This window comes from Mytilus galloprovincialis, chromosome 5 (assembly GCF_965363235.1).
Source record: "Mytilus galloprovincialis chromosome 5, xbMytGall1.hap1.1, whole genome shotgun sequence".
NCBI classification, from domain to species: Eukaryota; Metazoa; Mollusca; class Bivalvia; order Mytilida; family Mytilidae; genus Mytilus; species Mytilus galloprovincialis.
The window spans coordinates 13,406,329-13,424,006 of NC_134842.1; the positions used below are offsets into that span (position 1 = coordinate 13,406,329).

General features: G+C 31.6%; 1 protein-coding gene across 3 annotated transcripts in view; it reads left to right on the forward strand.

The window, feature by feature from the left end:
• Nucleotides 1–2,043: 2,043 nt before the first annotated feature.
• The window catches only part of LOC143075192 (uncharacterized), an 80,242-nt gene continuing 64,607 nt past the window's right edge, over nucleotides 2,044–17,678 (forward strand). The window contains exons 1-6 of one of the 3 annotated variants that reach the window (XM_076250533.1): nucleotides 2,044–2,103; nucleotides 7,159–7,256; nucleotides 8,761–8,884; nucleotides 11,061–11,224; nucleotides 12,559–12,781; nucleotides 13,898–14,854. In XM_076250533.1, the coding sequence (XP_076106648.1) occupies nucleotides 2,057–2,103; nucleotides 7,159–7,256; nucleotides 8,761–8,884; nucleotides 11,061–11,224; nucleotides 12,559–12,781; nucleotides 13,898–14,399 (1,158 nt within the window). In that variant the 5' untranslated portion in view covers nucleotides 2,044–2,056 and the 3' untranslated portion in view covers nucleotides 14,400–14,854. Of the gene's footprint in view, nucleotides 2,104–5,834; nucleotides 5,996–7,158; nucleotides 7,257–8,760; nucleotides 8,885–11,060; nucleotides 11,225–12,558; nucleotides 12,782–13,897; nucleotides 14,855–17,678 lie in introns of those variants that run through there. The other 2 variants (XM_076250535.1, XM_076250534.1) reach the window with 2 other exon arrangements.

The window sequence follows — 17,678 nt, forward strand, 5'->3', positions numbered from 1 at the left end:
GTAATTAAAAGATAAGACGACGTAATGACAAACCACAATCTACCATGAGGTAAAAATGTCCTTAGCTAGTTTGGTCAAAGACACTAAAATATCAATCAGTACACATCCAATATCCAATGGATTTAGTTTAAAGACGTGAAATGCCAAAATAAAGGTATCAACAGATTGCAGTTCCATGAAAGTGCATATGTGTATAACAATAATGTTTAGTAATTATTAAATTTACTAATAAAAACAAAATATTTTTATACCAATATTATATACATTGTGGTATTGTACTAAAGTAATTTGTGTATGCTTTTCTTTGATTTTGCTAATATGCTTGGTCTATATGCCATTTTGTGCTTCTTTGTTAAATATCTTTTTTTAGTGATTAGGATTATAAAACAATATTGACTATTGTGCCCCTGTTTTTGACATTTTTGCCTGTTATGTCTGTGTTGTTCACACATCGTTGTCAATATAAAGGATTGATTATACAAAATAAACAATTGTGTAAAAACAGTATAATCATAATTCAAGTGTTCCGGCCGTTGTTACTGTTAAGCCATACCTGTGTTATCTAAAATTAGAAATGAAATAAACATCTTGTGTTCATTATTACACATGTTAAAAATTATTTATCATCATTTTGTTTTTCATTTGACGAATAGGTATGTATACGTAAATTTTATATAGCACACACACACACTTCTTATTCTTAACAATTATTCATTATTTAGGCAAGCCGCCAGTCGGAAAATAAATTACAAAAGTACCGAACCGTCCAAGGTAAATTCAATAAGTGGGAAAATGCATACACACTGACAAAACCATACGTGTGTATGTTCGACTATATCAACCAGTTGAACGACTAAAGATTAACTTTCGTATTCCTTCATAATTTGGTACAGGCATTTTCAAAAGAAAATTGTGAGTTAAACCTGGTTATTCAGTTTATAGTTCCGTTATTTGACAAAAATAGAATAAGACATGATGATATGATGATATTATGTGACAAAAACTGGGATGAGACAAAACGCCACAAAATTTTAAAAATCCTCATCAATGGGCAATAATTTCAATAAGAAGATTGAACGATTTCCTCCATATATTATCTTAATCACAGAACTTGTCGTGCTGATAATTTTTGCTCATTTCAGTTTCTATCTGTCTATTATAATTTTTAAGATATAAGGCAAAAACGCAAACAAAATAAAACAAAAAATCATCATCAAAGGGCGATAACTTTCATGAGAAGTCGACTGACGATTTTGACTTTCAGACTTATTTGTAGATTGATTAATTTTCTTTACCATAACACATGAATATAATAGAAAAGACGTCAACAAATTTGACAAAATCCGACGAGAACCACAAATACAACATCAAACTAAACACATGAATTTGGGATAGACAATGCGAATTCACCCTCAGCAAAACAGTCACAATCGGAAATAAGTCTCGTTCGGTAATTAAAAGATAAGACGACGTAATGACAAACCACAATCTACCATGAGGTAAAAATGTCCTTAGCTAGTTTGGTCAAAGACACTAAAATATCAATCAGTACACATCCAATATCCAATGGATTTAGTTTAAAGACGTGAAATGCCAAAATAAAGGTATCAACAGATTGCAGTTCCATGAAAGTGCATATGTGTATAACAATAATGTTTAGTAATGATTAAATTTACTAATAAAAACAAAATATTTTTATACCAATATTATATACATTGTGGTATTGTACTAAAGTAATTTGTGTATGCTTTTCTTTGATTTTGCTAATATGCTTGGTCTATATGCCATTTTGTGCTTCTTTGTTAAATATCTTTTTTTAGTGATTAGGATTATAAAACAATATTGACTATTGTGCCCCTGTTTTTGACATTTTTGCCTGTTATGTCTGTGTTGTTCACGCATCGTTGTCAATATAAAGGATTGATTATACAAAATAAACAATTGTGAAAAAACAGTATAATCATAATTCAAGTGTTTCCGCCGTTGTTACTGTTAAGCCATACCTGTGTTATCTAAAATTAGAAATGAAATAAACATCTTGTGTTCATTATTACACATGTTAAATAGTATTTATCATCATTTTGTTTTTCATTTGACGAATAGGTATGTATACGTAAATTTTATATAGCACACACCCACACTTCTTATTCTTAACAATTATTCATTATTTAGGCAAGCCGCCAGTCGGAAAATAAATTACAAAAGTACCGAACCGTCCAAGGTAAATTCAATAAGTGGGAAAATGCATACACACTGACAAAACCATATGTGTGTATGTTCGACTATATCAACCAGTTGAACGACTAAAGATTAACTTTCGTGTTCCTTCATAATTTGGTACAGGCATTTTCAAAAGAAAATTGTGAGTTAAACCTGGTTATTCAGTTTATAGTTACGTTATTTGACAAAAATAGAATAAGACATGATGATATGATGATATTATGTGACAAAAACTGGGATGAGACAAAACGCCACAAAATTTTAAAAATCCTCATCAATGGGCAATAATTTCAATAAGAAGATTGAACGATTTCCTCCATATATTATCTTAATCACAGAACTTGTCGTGCTGATAATTTTTGCTCATTTCAGTTTCTATCTGTCTATTATAATTTTTAAGATATAAGGCAAAAACGCAAACAAAATAAAACAAAAAATCATCATCAAAGGGCGATAACTTTCATGAGAAGTCGACTGACGATTTTGACTTTCAGACTTATTTGTAGAACTAGTAATGCTGATCATTTTTGCGTTTTAAATTTGTCTGTTCCTATAATAGTTGTAAAGATTGTGGTCAATTTTATATTTTAAACAAATATCTTTGGTCTCTAGATATTCAATAGTCTCAGGTTTTCTAAATCAAGTAATAACTAAACTATTATTTAAGGTATCAGAAATTATCTGACCTCCTATACATTTCTAGGAATGTGATTGGTTAAAAGCGTCCGCGTGAAGACCGTGTATATTTGATATTAGGTTAGTCGGGAGGCGAGGCTTATTTCATATATGGTTAGTAGTGGAGTAACGTCCCTTTATATTCCATATTAGGTAGTAGGGAGGCGGGGCTTATTTCATACACGGTTAGTAGTGGTGTTACATCCCTTAATAAAAACAAAACGGAACTGAGAAAAAATCTTAAAGGTTTCAACAGACGAAGAAATTGATGATTAAGATTGAAATAAATTCATTAAACACATTTAAACCTCACACGTTGTTATCGTTGGTTATTTATTTTAGAATCAATGGAAGTAGTTTCTTAATGCTAACAGTATTGAAGAATGACTTGCTCATTTTGATAGACCACAAGTCTAAATTTTACACGTTAAGATAGTCGGTAAGATAAATTCGTTACATAGTGTGCTAGTGACGTAATACGGTATATATACGGGGTCAATAAATTCCATATGGAGATTCGAGCTTCGCTCTCACCCCATATAGAATTTACCGACTCCATATATACCGTATTAGGTCACTATCACACTATATTACTAATATATCATTAATAATAAAAAAGAATACAAGGAAATCAAGTACAATATTTCTAAACGGTTGTATTGTAATTTTAGTGTATGTATTGTTTACCTCTTGGATTCTTTGACGATCCGTTCAAATTCAATCATCATCATGTTTTCAATGGGAAAACCTCTTTTTATAAGCCGAATCACACAATAACATTACGTGCACGAAAATAGAACGTTACAGTTCAAGGTTAATCATGTAAATCACTGTCAGTACGTACATAAATATAGAATTTTAAAGTAACAAGCACGATTTCATACGTCTCGACACCGATTTAACAATATGAAGCATGTAAATACAAGTAACTAAAGAAATGTAAGATTCATAACAAGCTAGAAAACAAAGATGGTATCACGATGACAATTAAGGTACATTTGAAAAGTTAATGGACCGAAATACCTCACGGTTAATTTTTGTCTTATCTTGTAGATAAATATAATATCCTTTCATTCAGGCATGTCGTAGAGTGCCAAAAGGATGCAGATTTTTTAAAACTGCGGTCAAAGGTCAAAACGGGGGATTCTGAAAAATCGCAAATTTTAGACATTTTGGACACTTTCTCAGTAGTCTCTCATCTTAACTGAGATTTTTTTTCGATGGAAGCATGCGCTGGGAATGCTGCAAAAATACTACAGCTAGTCATATTCATGTCTGACTAACAGAGATTAGTGATATGGCGTGAATATAAAATTTGAATCCTGGTATCTACAATGTATGATGAGTTTATTTGAAACCACTGGGTCGATGACACTGCTGGTGGAGATTTTCTTTACCCGAGGGTATCACCAGCCCAGTAGTCAGCGCCTATGTGTTGATTTGAGTTATCATTGATATGTTCATAATTATAAATTAACTGTTTACAAAACTTAGAAGTTTTGAAAAATTAAGGTTTCTCTACCTCAGGAATAGATTACCGTAGATGTATTTGGCAAAACTTTTTGGAATTTTTTATCCTCAATGCTCTTTATCTTTGTACTTCATTTGGCTCTAAAAACATTTTTTGATGCGAGCGTCACTGATTAGTCTTTTGGAGACGAAACGCGCGTCTGACGTGCATATAAAATTCTAATCCTGGTATCTATGATGATTTTATTTGCAACATGTTAAAAAAAAAAAAAACACACATTCAAGGAATGAATGTAATGTTTTTTCTGTCTATGAAGAAATAACATAAACAAATGGTGCACACTGAATAACGCGCGTAACATGTTATTTAACAGTGTGCACCACATTTTTTATGTTATTTCGAATAGACAGAAAAAATATTACAGTCATTTCTTATATTCAATTCTAAATTCCATTTTAAACCGTAGAAAACCATGAAAAAACGTTGATGACGTCACGGTCACATGACTTAATTATGTCTATGGGCTCATAACAAAATAACGTCAGCTAATCAGAAGACACGTTACATCCAAAATTAAATTATATCTTTATATACGGAATTTATCGACAAAAATATTTATAATTAAGATTTAGCCACGCAATAATATATGGCCAAATATAAAGATATTTTGGGGAAAGTTTTGTTAAAATGCCATAAAGAACAGAGTAGAAATAAGAATTGTAAGGTTAACACTCGGTTAATGATGTTATGAACAAAAAATGATGAAATTCTTGGCTGATTATTTAAACTTAAAAGGATGTGAGAACTATAAAAATTAGTCTTTATGTTCATGAAACTATAGTATATGAAGTTTGTTTTTATGTTTATAAATAAATCAGTACTAGACCAAAAGCACATTGAGAAGATCTGTCCCCCTTTTTTTATAACACAACGACATACGTGGTTGTCGTTTGTTGATGTGGTTCATAAATGTTTCTAGTTTCTATGGTTATGATAAGATCGTTTCAATGGTTTTACAGTAGTCTTTTAAGGAGCCCTTACTGTTCGGTGTGAGCCAAGAATCCGTTTTGAAAACCGTTCTTTGACCTATGATGGTTAACTTTTACAAATTATGACCTGGATTGAGAGTTGTCTCATTGGAACTCACACCACATCTTCTTATATCTATAAACAATGGAAGAATAGTAGACTTGATAGACCGATATATGTGAGAACTACAAACAACGATTCACAGGGATAATCTTGTTAATGGCCACGGAAGATGCAATGCTAGCTGCTGTCACCCGATCAATGATACTATTCTCTTCTATCCTGCTGATCGGTTCTGCACCACCCAATATCTACTTCGGTGTGTTATGTTAATAACAATATCAATTTTTAAAGAAGCAATAAAATAACAACAGTTAAAGATATGATTGCAGTTGTGAATTGATAACCTATTTAGAATGGTTTATTCAAGAGATCAACAAGTTTTAAAGAATCGTACTTGTATGAAAATTTACGTAATTTATAAGAATCATCTCTGTAAACATACGGATGTGATAACTTTTTTGTAATATTTTTTTCAGATGCTGCTAATATTTCAAATCTTACATTTTTATCTATGCAAGATTTCAGCAAATATTGAAGGTGAGGACAAAACCCCGAAGTTAAATCATTATATTTGAACTTTCTAAAATAAAGATGCCAATTGGAGATTTGTTACTTTCTGAATAACCACACATTAAAATCAGATAGTGCAAGTCTATGAACACGTATTCCTGTATCATTCCTATATATCATAAGGATGTTAAGTTATAGAGAGGGGAATAAATGACAAATTCGGGTTCTGAACAGCTTCTAGGCACAATGTTATCGCCGAAGAGAATGTAGTGGTAATTCTATTTGAAAGCTTCCATACTTATGGAGGCAAGTTTGATTATAATAATATATCAAAAAAATTACAAAAGAAACAACTGATTAAGGTGGTACCTAACATTACAGGGAGATAACTATGTAACGTCAGCTAAACGTTTTAATTGCGTCGTGTTGTAAAGGGAATATAAAGTTTCTTAATGATCAAAATTGGTGCTTGTCAAACTGCTATATAACCAGTGTATTTTTTCTGACAAAACGGTTGGTTCAAAGTTTTAATTTTTTTATATGTTTGTTAAAAGGTCAAAGTAAATACTTTGTCAAAATTTTATTAAAATTAAACGAGCCAAATTAGTTTTACTGAAAATGTTAGGTACCACCTTAAGGTTTTGAGTTAACTTTCACTTTTCATTATTGCATCTTGTATTTTTTTGGAAATACATAAATTAATCTATTCAGTTTTAAATAAGACCACTACCGTACGGTGACCTATATTTGTTAATGTCTGTGTCATTTTGGTCTTTTGTGGATAGTTGTCTCATTGGCAATCATACCACATCTTCTTTTTTAGATACTCTCTTTTTTTCCAAAAATGTTAAAATTAGGTATAAATTGTAACTAGTGAAGGCATATGGTCGTGACTTCTGCACTGTTTTGCGTGAAATCTTCTTGTTACCTCTTCTATGTGGTTTCCCCTAGTCGTATATACCAAACAGTTGTTCTTCACAAAGCATTTTGACCAAAAAGGTGTCAAAGTCTACCGTCTTATACGAGTAGAGTAAGCATTTATAAATAAATTTTACAACTTCGATTGTGCAACAGATCCATGGTTGTATTGTATTACAAACTGTTCGAATTAAAAAAATCAAAATACAAGCTATCTCGTTTTTACTGCAGCATTGATTATGAACCTGTTGTCGTTATTTTTTTATTTTCAGGAAAAAATTGCTTGCTGTTAATATGGGACAAAGTTGGTGCAGCTCCGATAGAGTAACATGTTCTAAACGTACAGCTTTAAAGACAGCTTGGCAAATTTGTAAGATACAAAATCAGATGTGTTACTTTCTTCTTCATAATTGCATGTTACATCTACATTTTACACAAACCTATAATATATTGTATTCATAATACATGTGCATATGTTACAGTGAATTTGTATAATCAGGGATCATGTAGAATTCCTGATGTAGAATCACTAAAATAATAAGTGATTCTATTGATTCATTGAAAATGATCAGTGATTTTCTATAATCACTGAAAATTTTAATTATTATTCTACAAATTCCCTAATATGATTTCAGGGATTATCAATAAGCAAACGCTTCAAAGATGATGAAACAAATTAACATAGACAAATTATCATTTTTTTTCTTATTCCTTGAAACTATTTTAAGTAAACAGTTTTCATTCCTGATCTACTATGTGAATCTTAAGTGATGAGTTTTCCCCTTTATATTTCATTCAAGTGTCGAACATCATTATGTCACTAACAGATAAGCTCGGCATGGGCACAGATGTTTGTGCTGAAAACTCTATTTCTCTGAGACGTGCCGTAAAATCTGATTCGATTTGGAGAACAAGGTTTTTATCAATGTTGATATTGTGGTAAAAACAGATGTGAATTTGATAGATATGCCTGTAAAAAAGCAGGGCAAATGTGTAATAGTAGATGCAATCCAAATTTAGTTTGTAAATAAAATGTTTATTTTTAAAACATTGTGCATAACATTAACATATATCAAAATGATTGTACGCATAAAATTAATAGTTTTGATAACAATTTCATTTTATTTTATATTCTCAACCTAAAAACAAATGCTGAAACAATACGATAAAAAGAATAATCATTATGCCATTTAATATTTTCATACTGACTTCATCAACCCGCCCGTGTGGGCTCGCTTGATATTATTAATGCTGATACAGTCAGTATTAAAAAGGGCTTGCTTGATATTATTACTGATAAAGTCTGTATTAAAATCAAAACATTTTTTTTAAATATATTTCAATATGTTATATATTTTAGTATCATTTCAGTTATTCTGTATAATCCCTGACGTTTTTTCTAGTGATTATACATAATCCCTGAAAATTTTAGATTATATATAATCCCTTAACTTTTTTGCTTTCTCTGTCTTTTAAAATGTTGCGGTATTATATAAGTTTGTTTACTCTTCCCAAAAAATTAAACAGTTGGCTTAAAGCATAGAAGAAAATCATACTATTCAAACTCAGTTGGAAAGGCTTGACTTATCAGATCGTCAGGTTATCAATTTTATACGATTTCTGAAAATATTTAATTTCCTTTGTATCAACTCACATTTCAATTCTGGAAAAAGAACGGAAGGAAGAAACAAAACGACTTGGAATTTTGTAAAAATAGTAAGTCAATTTCGGCGTATTTTTCAAATAAGCCCTTATCATGTTTTAAAATATTAGGAACTCATCTTGTAAATAGTGGCTTAAACATTTTTTTTTTATATAGGATTTGTAAACTCATTTCTTTAACATTTACCATGAATCTTTCTGCTTTCTTACAGCAGGCAGCAATAATGTCGATAAGACAATTACTATGAAAGTAAAGACTGAAACGATACGATTTCCGAATGAGGTTCGTCGATGGACAAAACATACTGATCTAACAGCATTAACAATCGCTTGTTTGTAAGTACTAATTGGATATACCGTCATACGTTGGATGTTATAGTCGAGCGTTTTGATTGGTCAGGTTTTATGTACTCCCCTTATTTAATTCACCTTGAAGCTTTGTATTTTTTTTAAACATACTTAACTGATGATATCAAATGAAGGCACCAGTAGTTGGCCGATAAACCTAACATACTTAACGGATGATATCAAATGAAGGCACCAGTAGTTAGCCGATAAACCTAACATACTTAACTGATGATATCAAATGAAGGCACCAGTAGTTAGCCGATAAACCTAACATACTTAACTGATGATATCAAAAGAAGGCACCAGTAGTTTGCTAATAAAACTTATGAAAGAATACAAATCATGGTAATAAACCATGAGCGAGATTGTTTTACACTAGTCATTGTGGGACTCTTTATATGTTGCTGTTCGATGTTAGCCAAGCCTCTGTGTTGAAGTCTCTTCTTTGACCTATAACTGTTTACCTTTTAAACATTGTAAATTGGATGGGCAGATGTGTCTTTGGCACTCATATCACATATCACATTTTCTTATTCAAAGAGACCTTTGTCGACAGGATAATAATCTCTTTCTATGCATGAATCAGCAGCCATGCACATCCCCACTCACCAAAAGTGCCACCACAGAAAATAGAACACAATCGGTAACATGATAGATTAGACGACTATAGTAGCATCTAAACAAGGAAAACTGCAATATTATGTCGCTAGGTTTGAGACACATATATATCGTATCAGTCAACGAATTCGTGATAATAATGGATTTTTTTTTAATGCAGAGTCGATTTCAGTCTACCTTACTCCATATTCCTTTGGACCAAATTTTATTTAAGAAGCCATGCTAATGAGGTCCATATATATAGTTACATGCCCGAGTGTAATGTATCAATTGAGATATGTAAACGCCATACGATGCTGTAAAGCATATGTTGTTTTGCTTTGAAAAGGGAAGTTAATAATTTCAAAGTTGAAATCACCTCGTTTATTAGCAAACTCACAATTTTGACAAAGTAGTTTCATTTTGTCATGTAAAGATTTATCTCATTACTGAATATGAATTATTACACTGTAACTATTTTGAAGTATGCATAGGTTCAATCATACACATATTGAATAAAATATGAAACATTTAACCTTAAAATTAGGTGCTGCTGAAGTTTTATCATCTCCTTTAATAGATGGAGCATAATCAATATAATTCCAACTTCGAATTCAGTAATGAATGTAAAAGACTCGAAATTGCAAAGCAGAACGCAATGTAAGATGGACAAAAGTACACAATAAAAGGATTGGTAAAACAATCTAACAAACTCAATTTAATATTTGTTGAGTGAAGAGAATAGGGTTTTAGTTTGCATTTACGTCATATATATGTGTATGTTATCAGTATCTTCCATTGATTTGATTTGAAAAGTTAAAATGGTGAAATATAATTTCCTTTTTGTATATCCATGGCAACAATCTGCATTTATTTACAATAACATATTGCAAAATGGGGCGTGAAAATGTCACATATTCCCCCCAAATTTGGTGTAAAATAGAACTTCAATGCCTTTGAGTGATACGTTTTCTGAAACTGTTGTCATTAATCTACCACATGATCAAATAAAACATGTAAAACATGGGTGTCTTTCGCCTTTTTTTTTCCGTCAAATTTCAACTTAAAGTTCGTGCGAATAAAAGTTGGAAAAAACATTACAATAATTGCCGGACAAATGTTTTGTATGGATATGCAAATACGGACTCTTATACAGAAAACATCCCATAATACATAAATTACACAATCTTGATGTTCCTTTAAACCCACTATGAAGGCTATTTTGATTTTAGCTATCCACAAATGAATTTTATTGCACACTAGCACTTTATTTGAAAAATCCACAGGGGCCGAAGCTACACATCTAACTGTGGTGTGCTTCCTAATACTTTAGAAATTGTTTAGTCGAACGGTTCAAAAAACGGCTATACATCATTCTTTTTGAAGATGTTTTAGGTTCAGGTATTTAATAAAAAGACGAGAGATTTTTATCGTGCTTAATTATGTGAAACAAAGGAGAGATCAGGAAATACATGTTGGAAAGGGAATAAAAACATGATGTAAATCCTAAATAGTTTGTTGAATCTTTAGCAATTACAGTTTACCTCTAATTGAACTGACATTTCAGGAAGAATGATGTTAAACTTGTTAAAAAATTGATAAAGAAAGGTGCAGATGTTAATTTAGTTGCCAGAGGAGATAAACATATAAATTATGAAAACAGCGCGCCACCCATATTCTATGCTGCGAACAACTGTAACGTCGACATTGTAAAACTTCTCATAGATGCAGGTAAGTGGTATATAATTCGGAGTTTAGTGTTTGATTTTCGACCTAGGAGTTAAGATATCCCCTTTGTAGCCCCCGCCTTTTTGTTTAAGTAAAAGTTACAAAGGCATTCATTTTATTTCATATTTACTGGAGATAAATAATTAAAATGTCTTCTTTGGAAAGAGTTGTTTCACAATCTGTGCGTAGTTTTGAATTCTAAATTTTTCTCTATTCCTAAGTTTGCAAATACCTATCATTTGAGTGGTAGTTATTCCAATTGCAATGTACAGTTTTCAATTTACACAAATATGCATGGCTATTATAAAAGATTGTTATAGATAGGTATCTTGATCGTGATGTTTTATGCGAACTATGCTTATCTTTGAAATGTTTCCAACACCACATAAAATTGCACTAAGAATGTAGAGAAACTGACGATTCAATATAACAAAATGTAATACTATATGTACACTGACTTAGATGTTGACTAATACATGTAATAGCCACCGAAAGTAAAATCATTAGTGGTCTCCTAGACTTTACTGAATTTTGAGATAGGTAAAACAAATAAAATATCCTGGTTATTTTCAAAGCTTATGAATGTGTTTAAGTGTACTTTGCACTTTCAACGTAACTTTAAGTTTTACACAAGATGGCGTCCAGTAACTGTACTTGTGGTTTTTAAATTGGGATTTTATATTAGAGTTGAATTTTTTTTTAAATTAGGCAAGACCAGCATAGTTGGTAAGGTATTTGGTATAGAATAGCATATAACATATATGACATAAAAATACTGTACCCAAGTACCTGTAGAAAATATTCAGCAAATCGAATGACAGTCGTACAGAAATTGCAGAGAAAAATATATGGGAAAAAGTAAAATCACAAAAATACCGAGCTCCGAGAATATTCAAAACGGAAAGTCCCTAATCAAATGACAAAATCAAAAGCTCAAAAACATCAAACTAATGGATAACAACTGTCATATTCCCGACTTGGGAACGACTGTAAAATATATTAGCCTACATTTCAACAGATTATGCTATCTATATTTTCAACCAGCAAAACATGTTTGCCTTAATAATAAATAATGGTCTTATTTGACGTTGAAGTATTATAATCGGAATTCCATATTTTTTATACATAAACCATGTTATGGTATCTACCTCTTTGGTACATCCGATGGTCACAAGTCTTTGCCTAATTATCTCTATATGCAACTACAATAAAACGGCTATATTTTCTACATTACTTAATTTGATCTCGCTGTTCTTATTCTGCCAAATACTCTTCCAACATATGGGGACATTTACAAAGTCATACATTAAAATCATATGTAGTATACAATTTTGAAGGAGTGGACATTAACAAATTCCAGGGAATTCCACAAGATATCAATTTACAGAAACCACCTGACGCACATGCAATCATTTATCCAACATGTCCGAGTAGATGGCAGGATTTTGGATTTACAAGACTTTCCTGTGGTCCACATATGCTTTTAAAAGTACTCGAGCATTATTTAAACGCTGGCGTTAAACTTAACACTACATCTTGGGGACCATGTCTCTTTTTAGGGTAAGTTTTTTTCTGGAATACGCTTTTTTTAGTACGTAGTTCTGTCGAGTTTTTCAAATTAACATATAATAAAAGTAAGTTCGTTTTGGTATTTAGATGTTTGGCTTAAATTTTATTCATTTAATCAAGGTTATAAGCCTGGTACCTTTGATAACTAATTATAGAATTGGGAATGTACTACGGAGAGAGGAGAAAATTATACACGGACGATTTGAATCCGGAATTGAATATACTAACAGTTTTTGTATTTAAGTCCCGATCGCACTGGAGTATACAATGCGACTTGTTGTTATCAAATAGTTTGTTTCTATGTATGTTGGCGTTTGTTTTTGTTGCACCTCAGTGTTAATGTTGTTCCATTGTTTTCCTCTAAGAGTTGTTATGTTTCCGTCGATTTTAGTTTGTTACTCGGATTTGTGTTCTCTCAATCGATTTATGACTTTTGAAAAGCGGTGTACTATTATTGCCTTCATTTAGCCTAACCCTCCGCTTAAATGGCAATATTAAAAGATATCGCTGAAATTGACAACACTACGTGACAGTACAAACAAACGCAATAACCGTGAATAAATTAATAAAATGTAAGAAAAACATGTAAATACCAATACGAAAAAATCACGCCCATCTTTGAAGAGAGAAAGAAGCCTTATTTGGTATATACAAATAAATCAGAGGTAACAATCAAAACATAGTTTGCCTATATGCAAAGAAATATACTTGAGACATAAAACATATTTGCACCTAGAACAAGTTGCAGAACAAAGAATTAAATAAGTTAGAAGCGTAATTTGGTTTATTTCTTACACGGATTTCCACTTATTGTAAGCTTATACAATAAGTGTCAAATCAAGGTCAGAAAACGAAGCGAAAACACAGGATCTGTATTATAATCATATTAGTAATTTCCGTCTCTTTATTTCAATTCTAAAAATAAAACAACTCGCTATAGATGAGTCCGCAACGCTTTTCTGAATTTATCTTCATTAGGAACGCTCAATGCCGAATATTTGAAAGCAAAATCTGTAAAAGAACCATCTGAGATCATCTTTGTCTGAGGGAGTAGAGCCGTAGTTTCTAAATAATTTCAAAATTATATCTTTCTTTTATATATTTCAGGAGAGGCAAGGTTTATGAAGCAAATCAGCCAACTACCTTAGAAATATGCGAACCGTGGTTTATTTGTACTACAGCAATAATGTTACTACATCATGGAGTTGATCCGAACTTGTACAAATTTAGAGATGTTTTATGTCAACAAGGGCTACACTGCCCTTCCGATCGACCAGTGAACTACTGTATTGAAAAAAAGACATTTTTAGCAACATTTTTAGCTGCTGGATATAATCTTACCGTATCTGATATGAATCGCTATGAAAATGATCACTATAAAAGTGAAACTGACTATCAAATAGTGAACGACTTTGGAAGAACGCAAAGGTTAAAGCACCTTGCTCGAACACAAATTCGGAAACATATCAGATCCGTAAATGAAGATACATCTGTATTTCCGATTATCGACAAGTTAACACTTCCAACGATTCTTAAAGATTTTTTAAAATTATATGACGTCAGTCCTGTCGATTTGTCGTCCATTGTTTGCTATGAACACAGACGATGATTACTGTATAATAAATGTATATAAAAGTATCATTTCCTGAAATCTCTGCAGAACCTTATCTTTAATCAATGTTATTTTAACTTGTCATAAAAGAATATATATGATCTAAAGAACGTTCACAAAACACGACGAATAATTTTCTGAAACGCGGAATCACGATAATTAAAGATTGAACGAAAATTACCTTTTTGTATATATTAACAAATTGTGAACATGTTTTAAGCGTGTTAACCTCATCTACCTTACATTGTACAATCAATCTTTCATCATTTAAATATCAAATTTGCATCCAAACTATAAAGAGTGCATGTTTCAGATTTTTTACAGTAAAACGAATACTAGTTCATATTAACCTGTAAGATCATTGTGGGCTCATATGGAAGGATCCTATCCCTTTTTATCCAATTGTTTTATTTTTATTTGTACATGTTTACAAAATTAAAGTATAAAATCTTTAAATTATTTATTTACACCAAATCTGGGTTGTACTATATTTTAAACGCAGATAATTTACAAAGTTTGTCATGGGCTACACATTTATTTTCCTTTTGCAATTCTTTATTTTTCGTTGAACCTGGCATTTTTAATGTAATGTTGATTGCTATAGTATGATTTCCTCGACTGTATATTTTACCATATTTTACCATATTACACAAAGGGAAAAACGTTTCACCAAAGGGTGAGATATGTGAAAAAGGAACTGCTTACTCCTCCACACAAGAATAAACCACAGGTATTAAACTGGGTTTTATTGTTCTATCTTTACTTTGTCTGTATTGTGTTGTGAACCATCGTTTCCGCAATATCATTTATTTAGTCTTTATTGAAGATATTGACTAGATATTTGTTAAATAGTTTACAACATGACTTGTAATATATCAAGTTAGCATTTTGTTCCAGTACAATGAATTTGTAACCGGTAGGGGCTATGTTTTGCAAGGCAATACTCACATAATGCTTGTTTTAAAAGATGTCTTTTACAATATCAAATACTAAAAATAAGACCGACAGTATTTAACCGATGTTCAAATCTCATTCATTGAACTAAGACGAGATAAATCAAGGTAACAAACAAACGTACAAACTCCAAAAGGACGGCGACAGGATGCGATGGTAGGGATAATCAAGGTAACAAACAAACGCACAAACTCCAAAAGGAACGCGACATGATGCGATGGTAGGAATAAAGTCTCATCCTATGCATGCATCGATTTTGCTACATTCTGTCAAAACTTCACAAATAGATATAGGAAAAAATCGGTAAAATTACAGTTTTGGTGACAATTTTGATATCTAAAGATCTAAGACCAGTGTGTTGTAAATATTTATATAAACATGTTGTATTACACTATGTTTTCATTTTATATCTATTACATTCACAAAGGAGCAACTGTTTATAAAATTGAAAATGGAAATGGGAAATGTGTCAAAGAGACAACAACCCATCCATAGAAAAAACAACAGCATAAAAGGCAAGTTATCTATCTCCTGAACGCTTGTGTAAATGGAATAACATGTGTTCAAATTGTTGAAATACCTGTTGTTTCATTTCTTGTCATCATGCAATGATGTCTGATTTTCAAACCTTGCAACGCCACATATAGGTTAACAGAATTACTTGAATATAAAACTAACGACATGTGGTATGATTGCTAATGAATCAATCAGGTAGCCACCAAATTTCAAATGCAGTGGATGTAAACAATATAATTATAGGCAACCGTATGACCGTCATTTATGAGAAAAACCAATATCATATAGTCGGATATAAAAGGCCCCGACATGAAAATTAAACAATTCAATTGAGAAAACTAATGGCCTAATTTATTACAAAACAAATTATGAAAAATGAATATGACATAAACCAATGACATCCACTAAACTACACGCTCCTGACTTGGAGCAGACACATAAAGCATGTGTCGGGTTTAAACATGTTTGAGAGCACTCAACTCTCCCCTAACCTAGGACAGTGGCGTCATTGTTCAACAGAGGAACAAACTATAAAAATCAGGTGAAAAGGGCTTAACTCATCAGATCGATACAAAACAGAAAACATTTAACAAAATCATCGACGAGACGTAGCAGGGTATTTAACAGCCCAAACAACACAAGAAAGAAGTACAGATCTGCGAGAACTCTAAGTTATAATTGACAGCTAGTTCAAAGCCAAAAACAACTATTAAAAAATCATGTGTCTAAAATGTCAATCAGTATACATCCAATATCTAATGTATTTAGTGTAAAGACGTGCAATGCCAAATTATAGGTATGGACAGATTGTAGTACCATGAAAGTGTATATGTGCATAACAATAATGTTTCATCCCCGAGGGTATCCCCAGCCCAGTCATTAATATCAATTATATGGTCATTTTTATAAATTTCCTGTTTACAAAAGAATGATTTTTTCGAAATACTAAGAATTTTCTTATTCCAGGCAAATATTACCTTAGCCGTATTTGGCACAATTTTTTGGAATTTTGGGTCCTCAATGCTCTATAATAAAGGCAACAGCAATATACTGCTGTTCGAAATTCATAAATCTATTGAGAAAAAAACAAATCCGGGTTACAAACTAAAAATAAGGGAAACACATCAAATATAAGAGGTGAACTACGACACAACAGAAACACAATATTAAAATGTAACACACACAGAAACGAACTATAATATGAGCCAGTCCATGCGAAAAGGTACAAAAAGTCCTTTTGGTAAATTTCACAGGACACGTTATCGAAGTATGTTATAGTATTTTTGAAAAACGATTTTATCCGAAAAAAAATTACATTAATGTAAACATTCATAAGATTGTCAATTCTATCCCGAATTTGTCAACTAAAACAGAAAAAGACGTAGAAATATCTGAATTTTTGGTATTTGAGCAAGTGTAAAATCATTTGTTACCCGGACTTATGCTATACCGACCAGAAACTATAAAAGTTTATGACACTACAGAGACAAAAGTCAAGAATTTCCGTCAGTTCTACAGGTTTATAGAAAGTAAGACAACATTAAAACATGAGGGAAAATACAAAAACTATGACATCTTGTGTTTTAGAAATTGAAATTGAAGTTAAGTTAAGTTATTTAATATTATATGAATCAACCTTAGTTGCACGGGATTCGAACCGTTGCCCGGTTTAATTGCATTGATATCCGCATCGTAAGCGAGAGCCTTATCCCCACTGCTCCCGGGGTTAACATTATCAATTGGCAAATCAAGCCATGTAAACTGTACTTTGAAAATGATTGAAATATATGAAATAATTCACTAAAA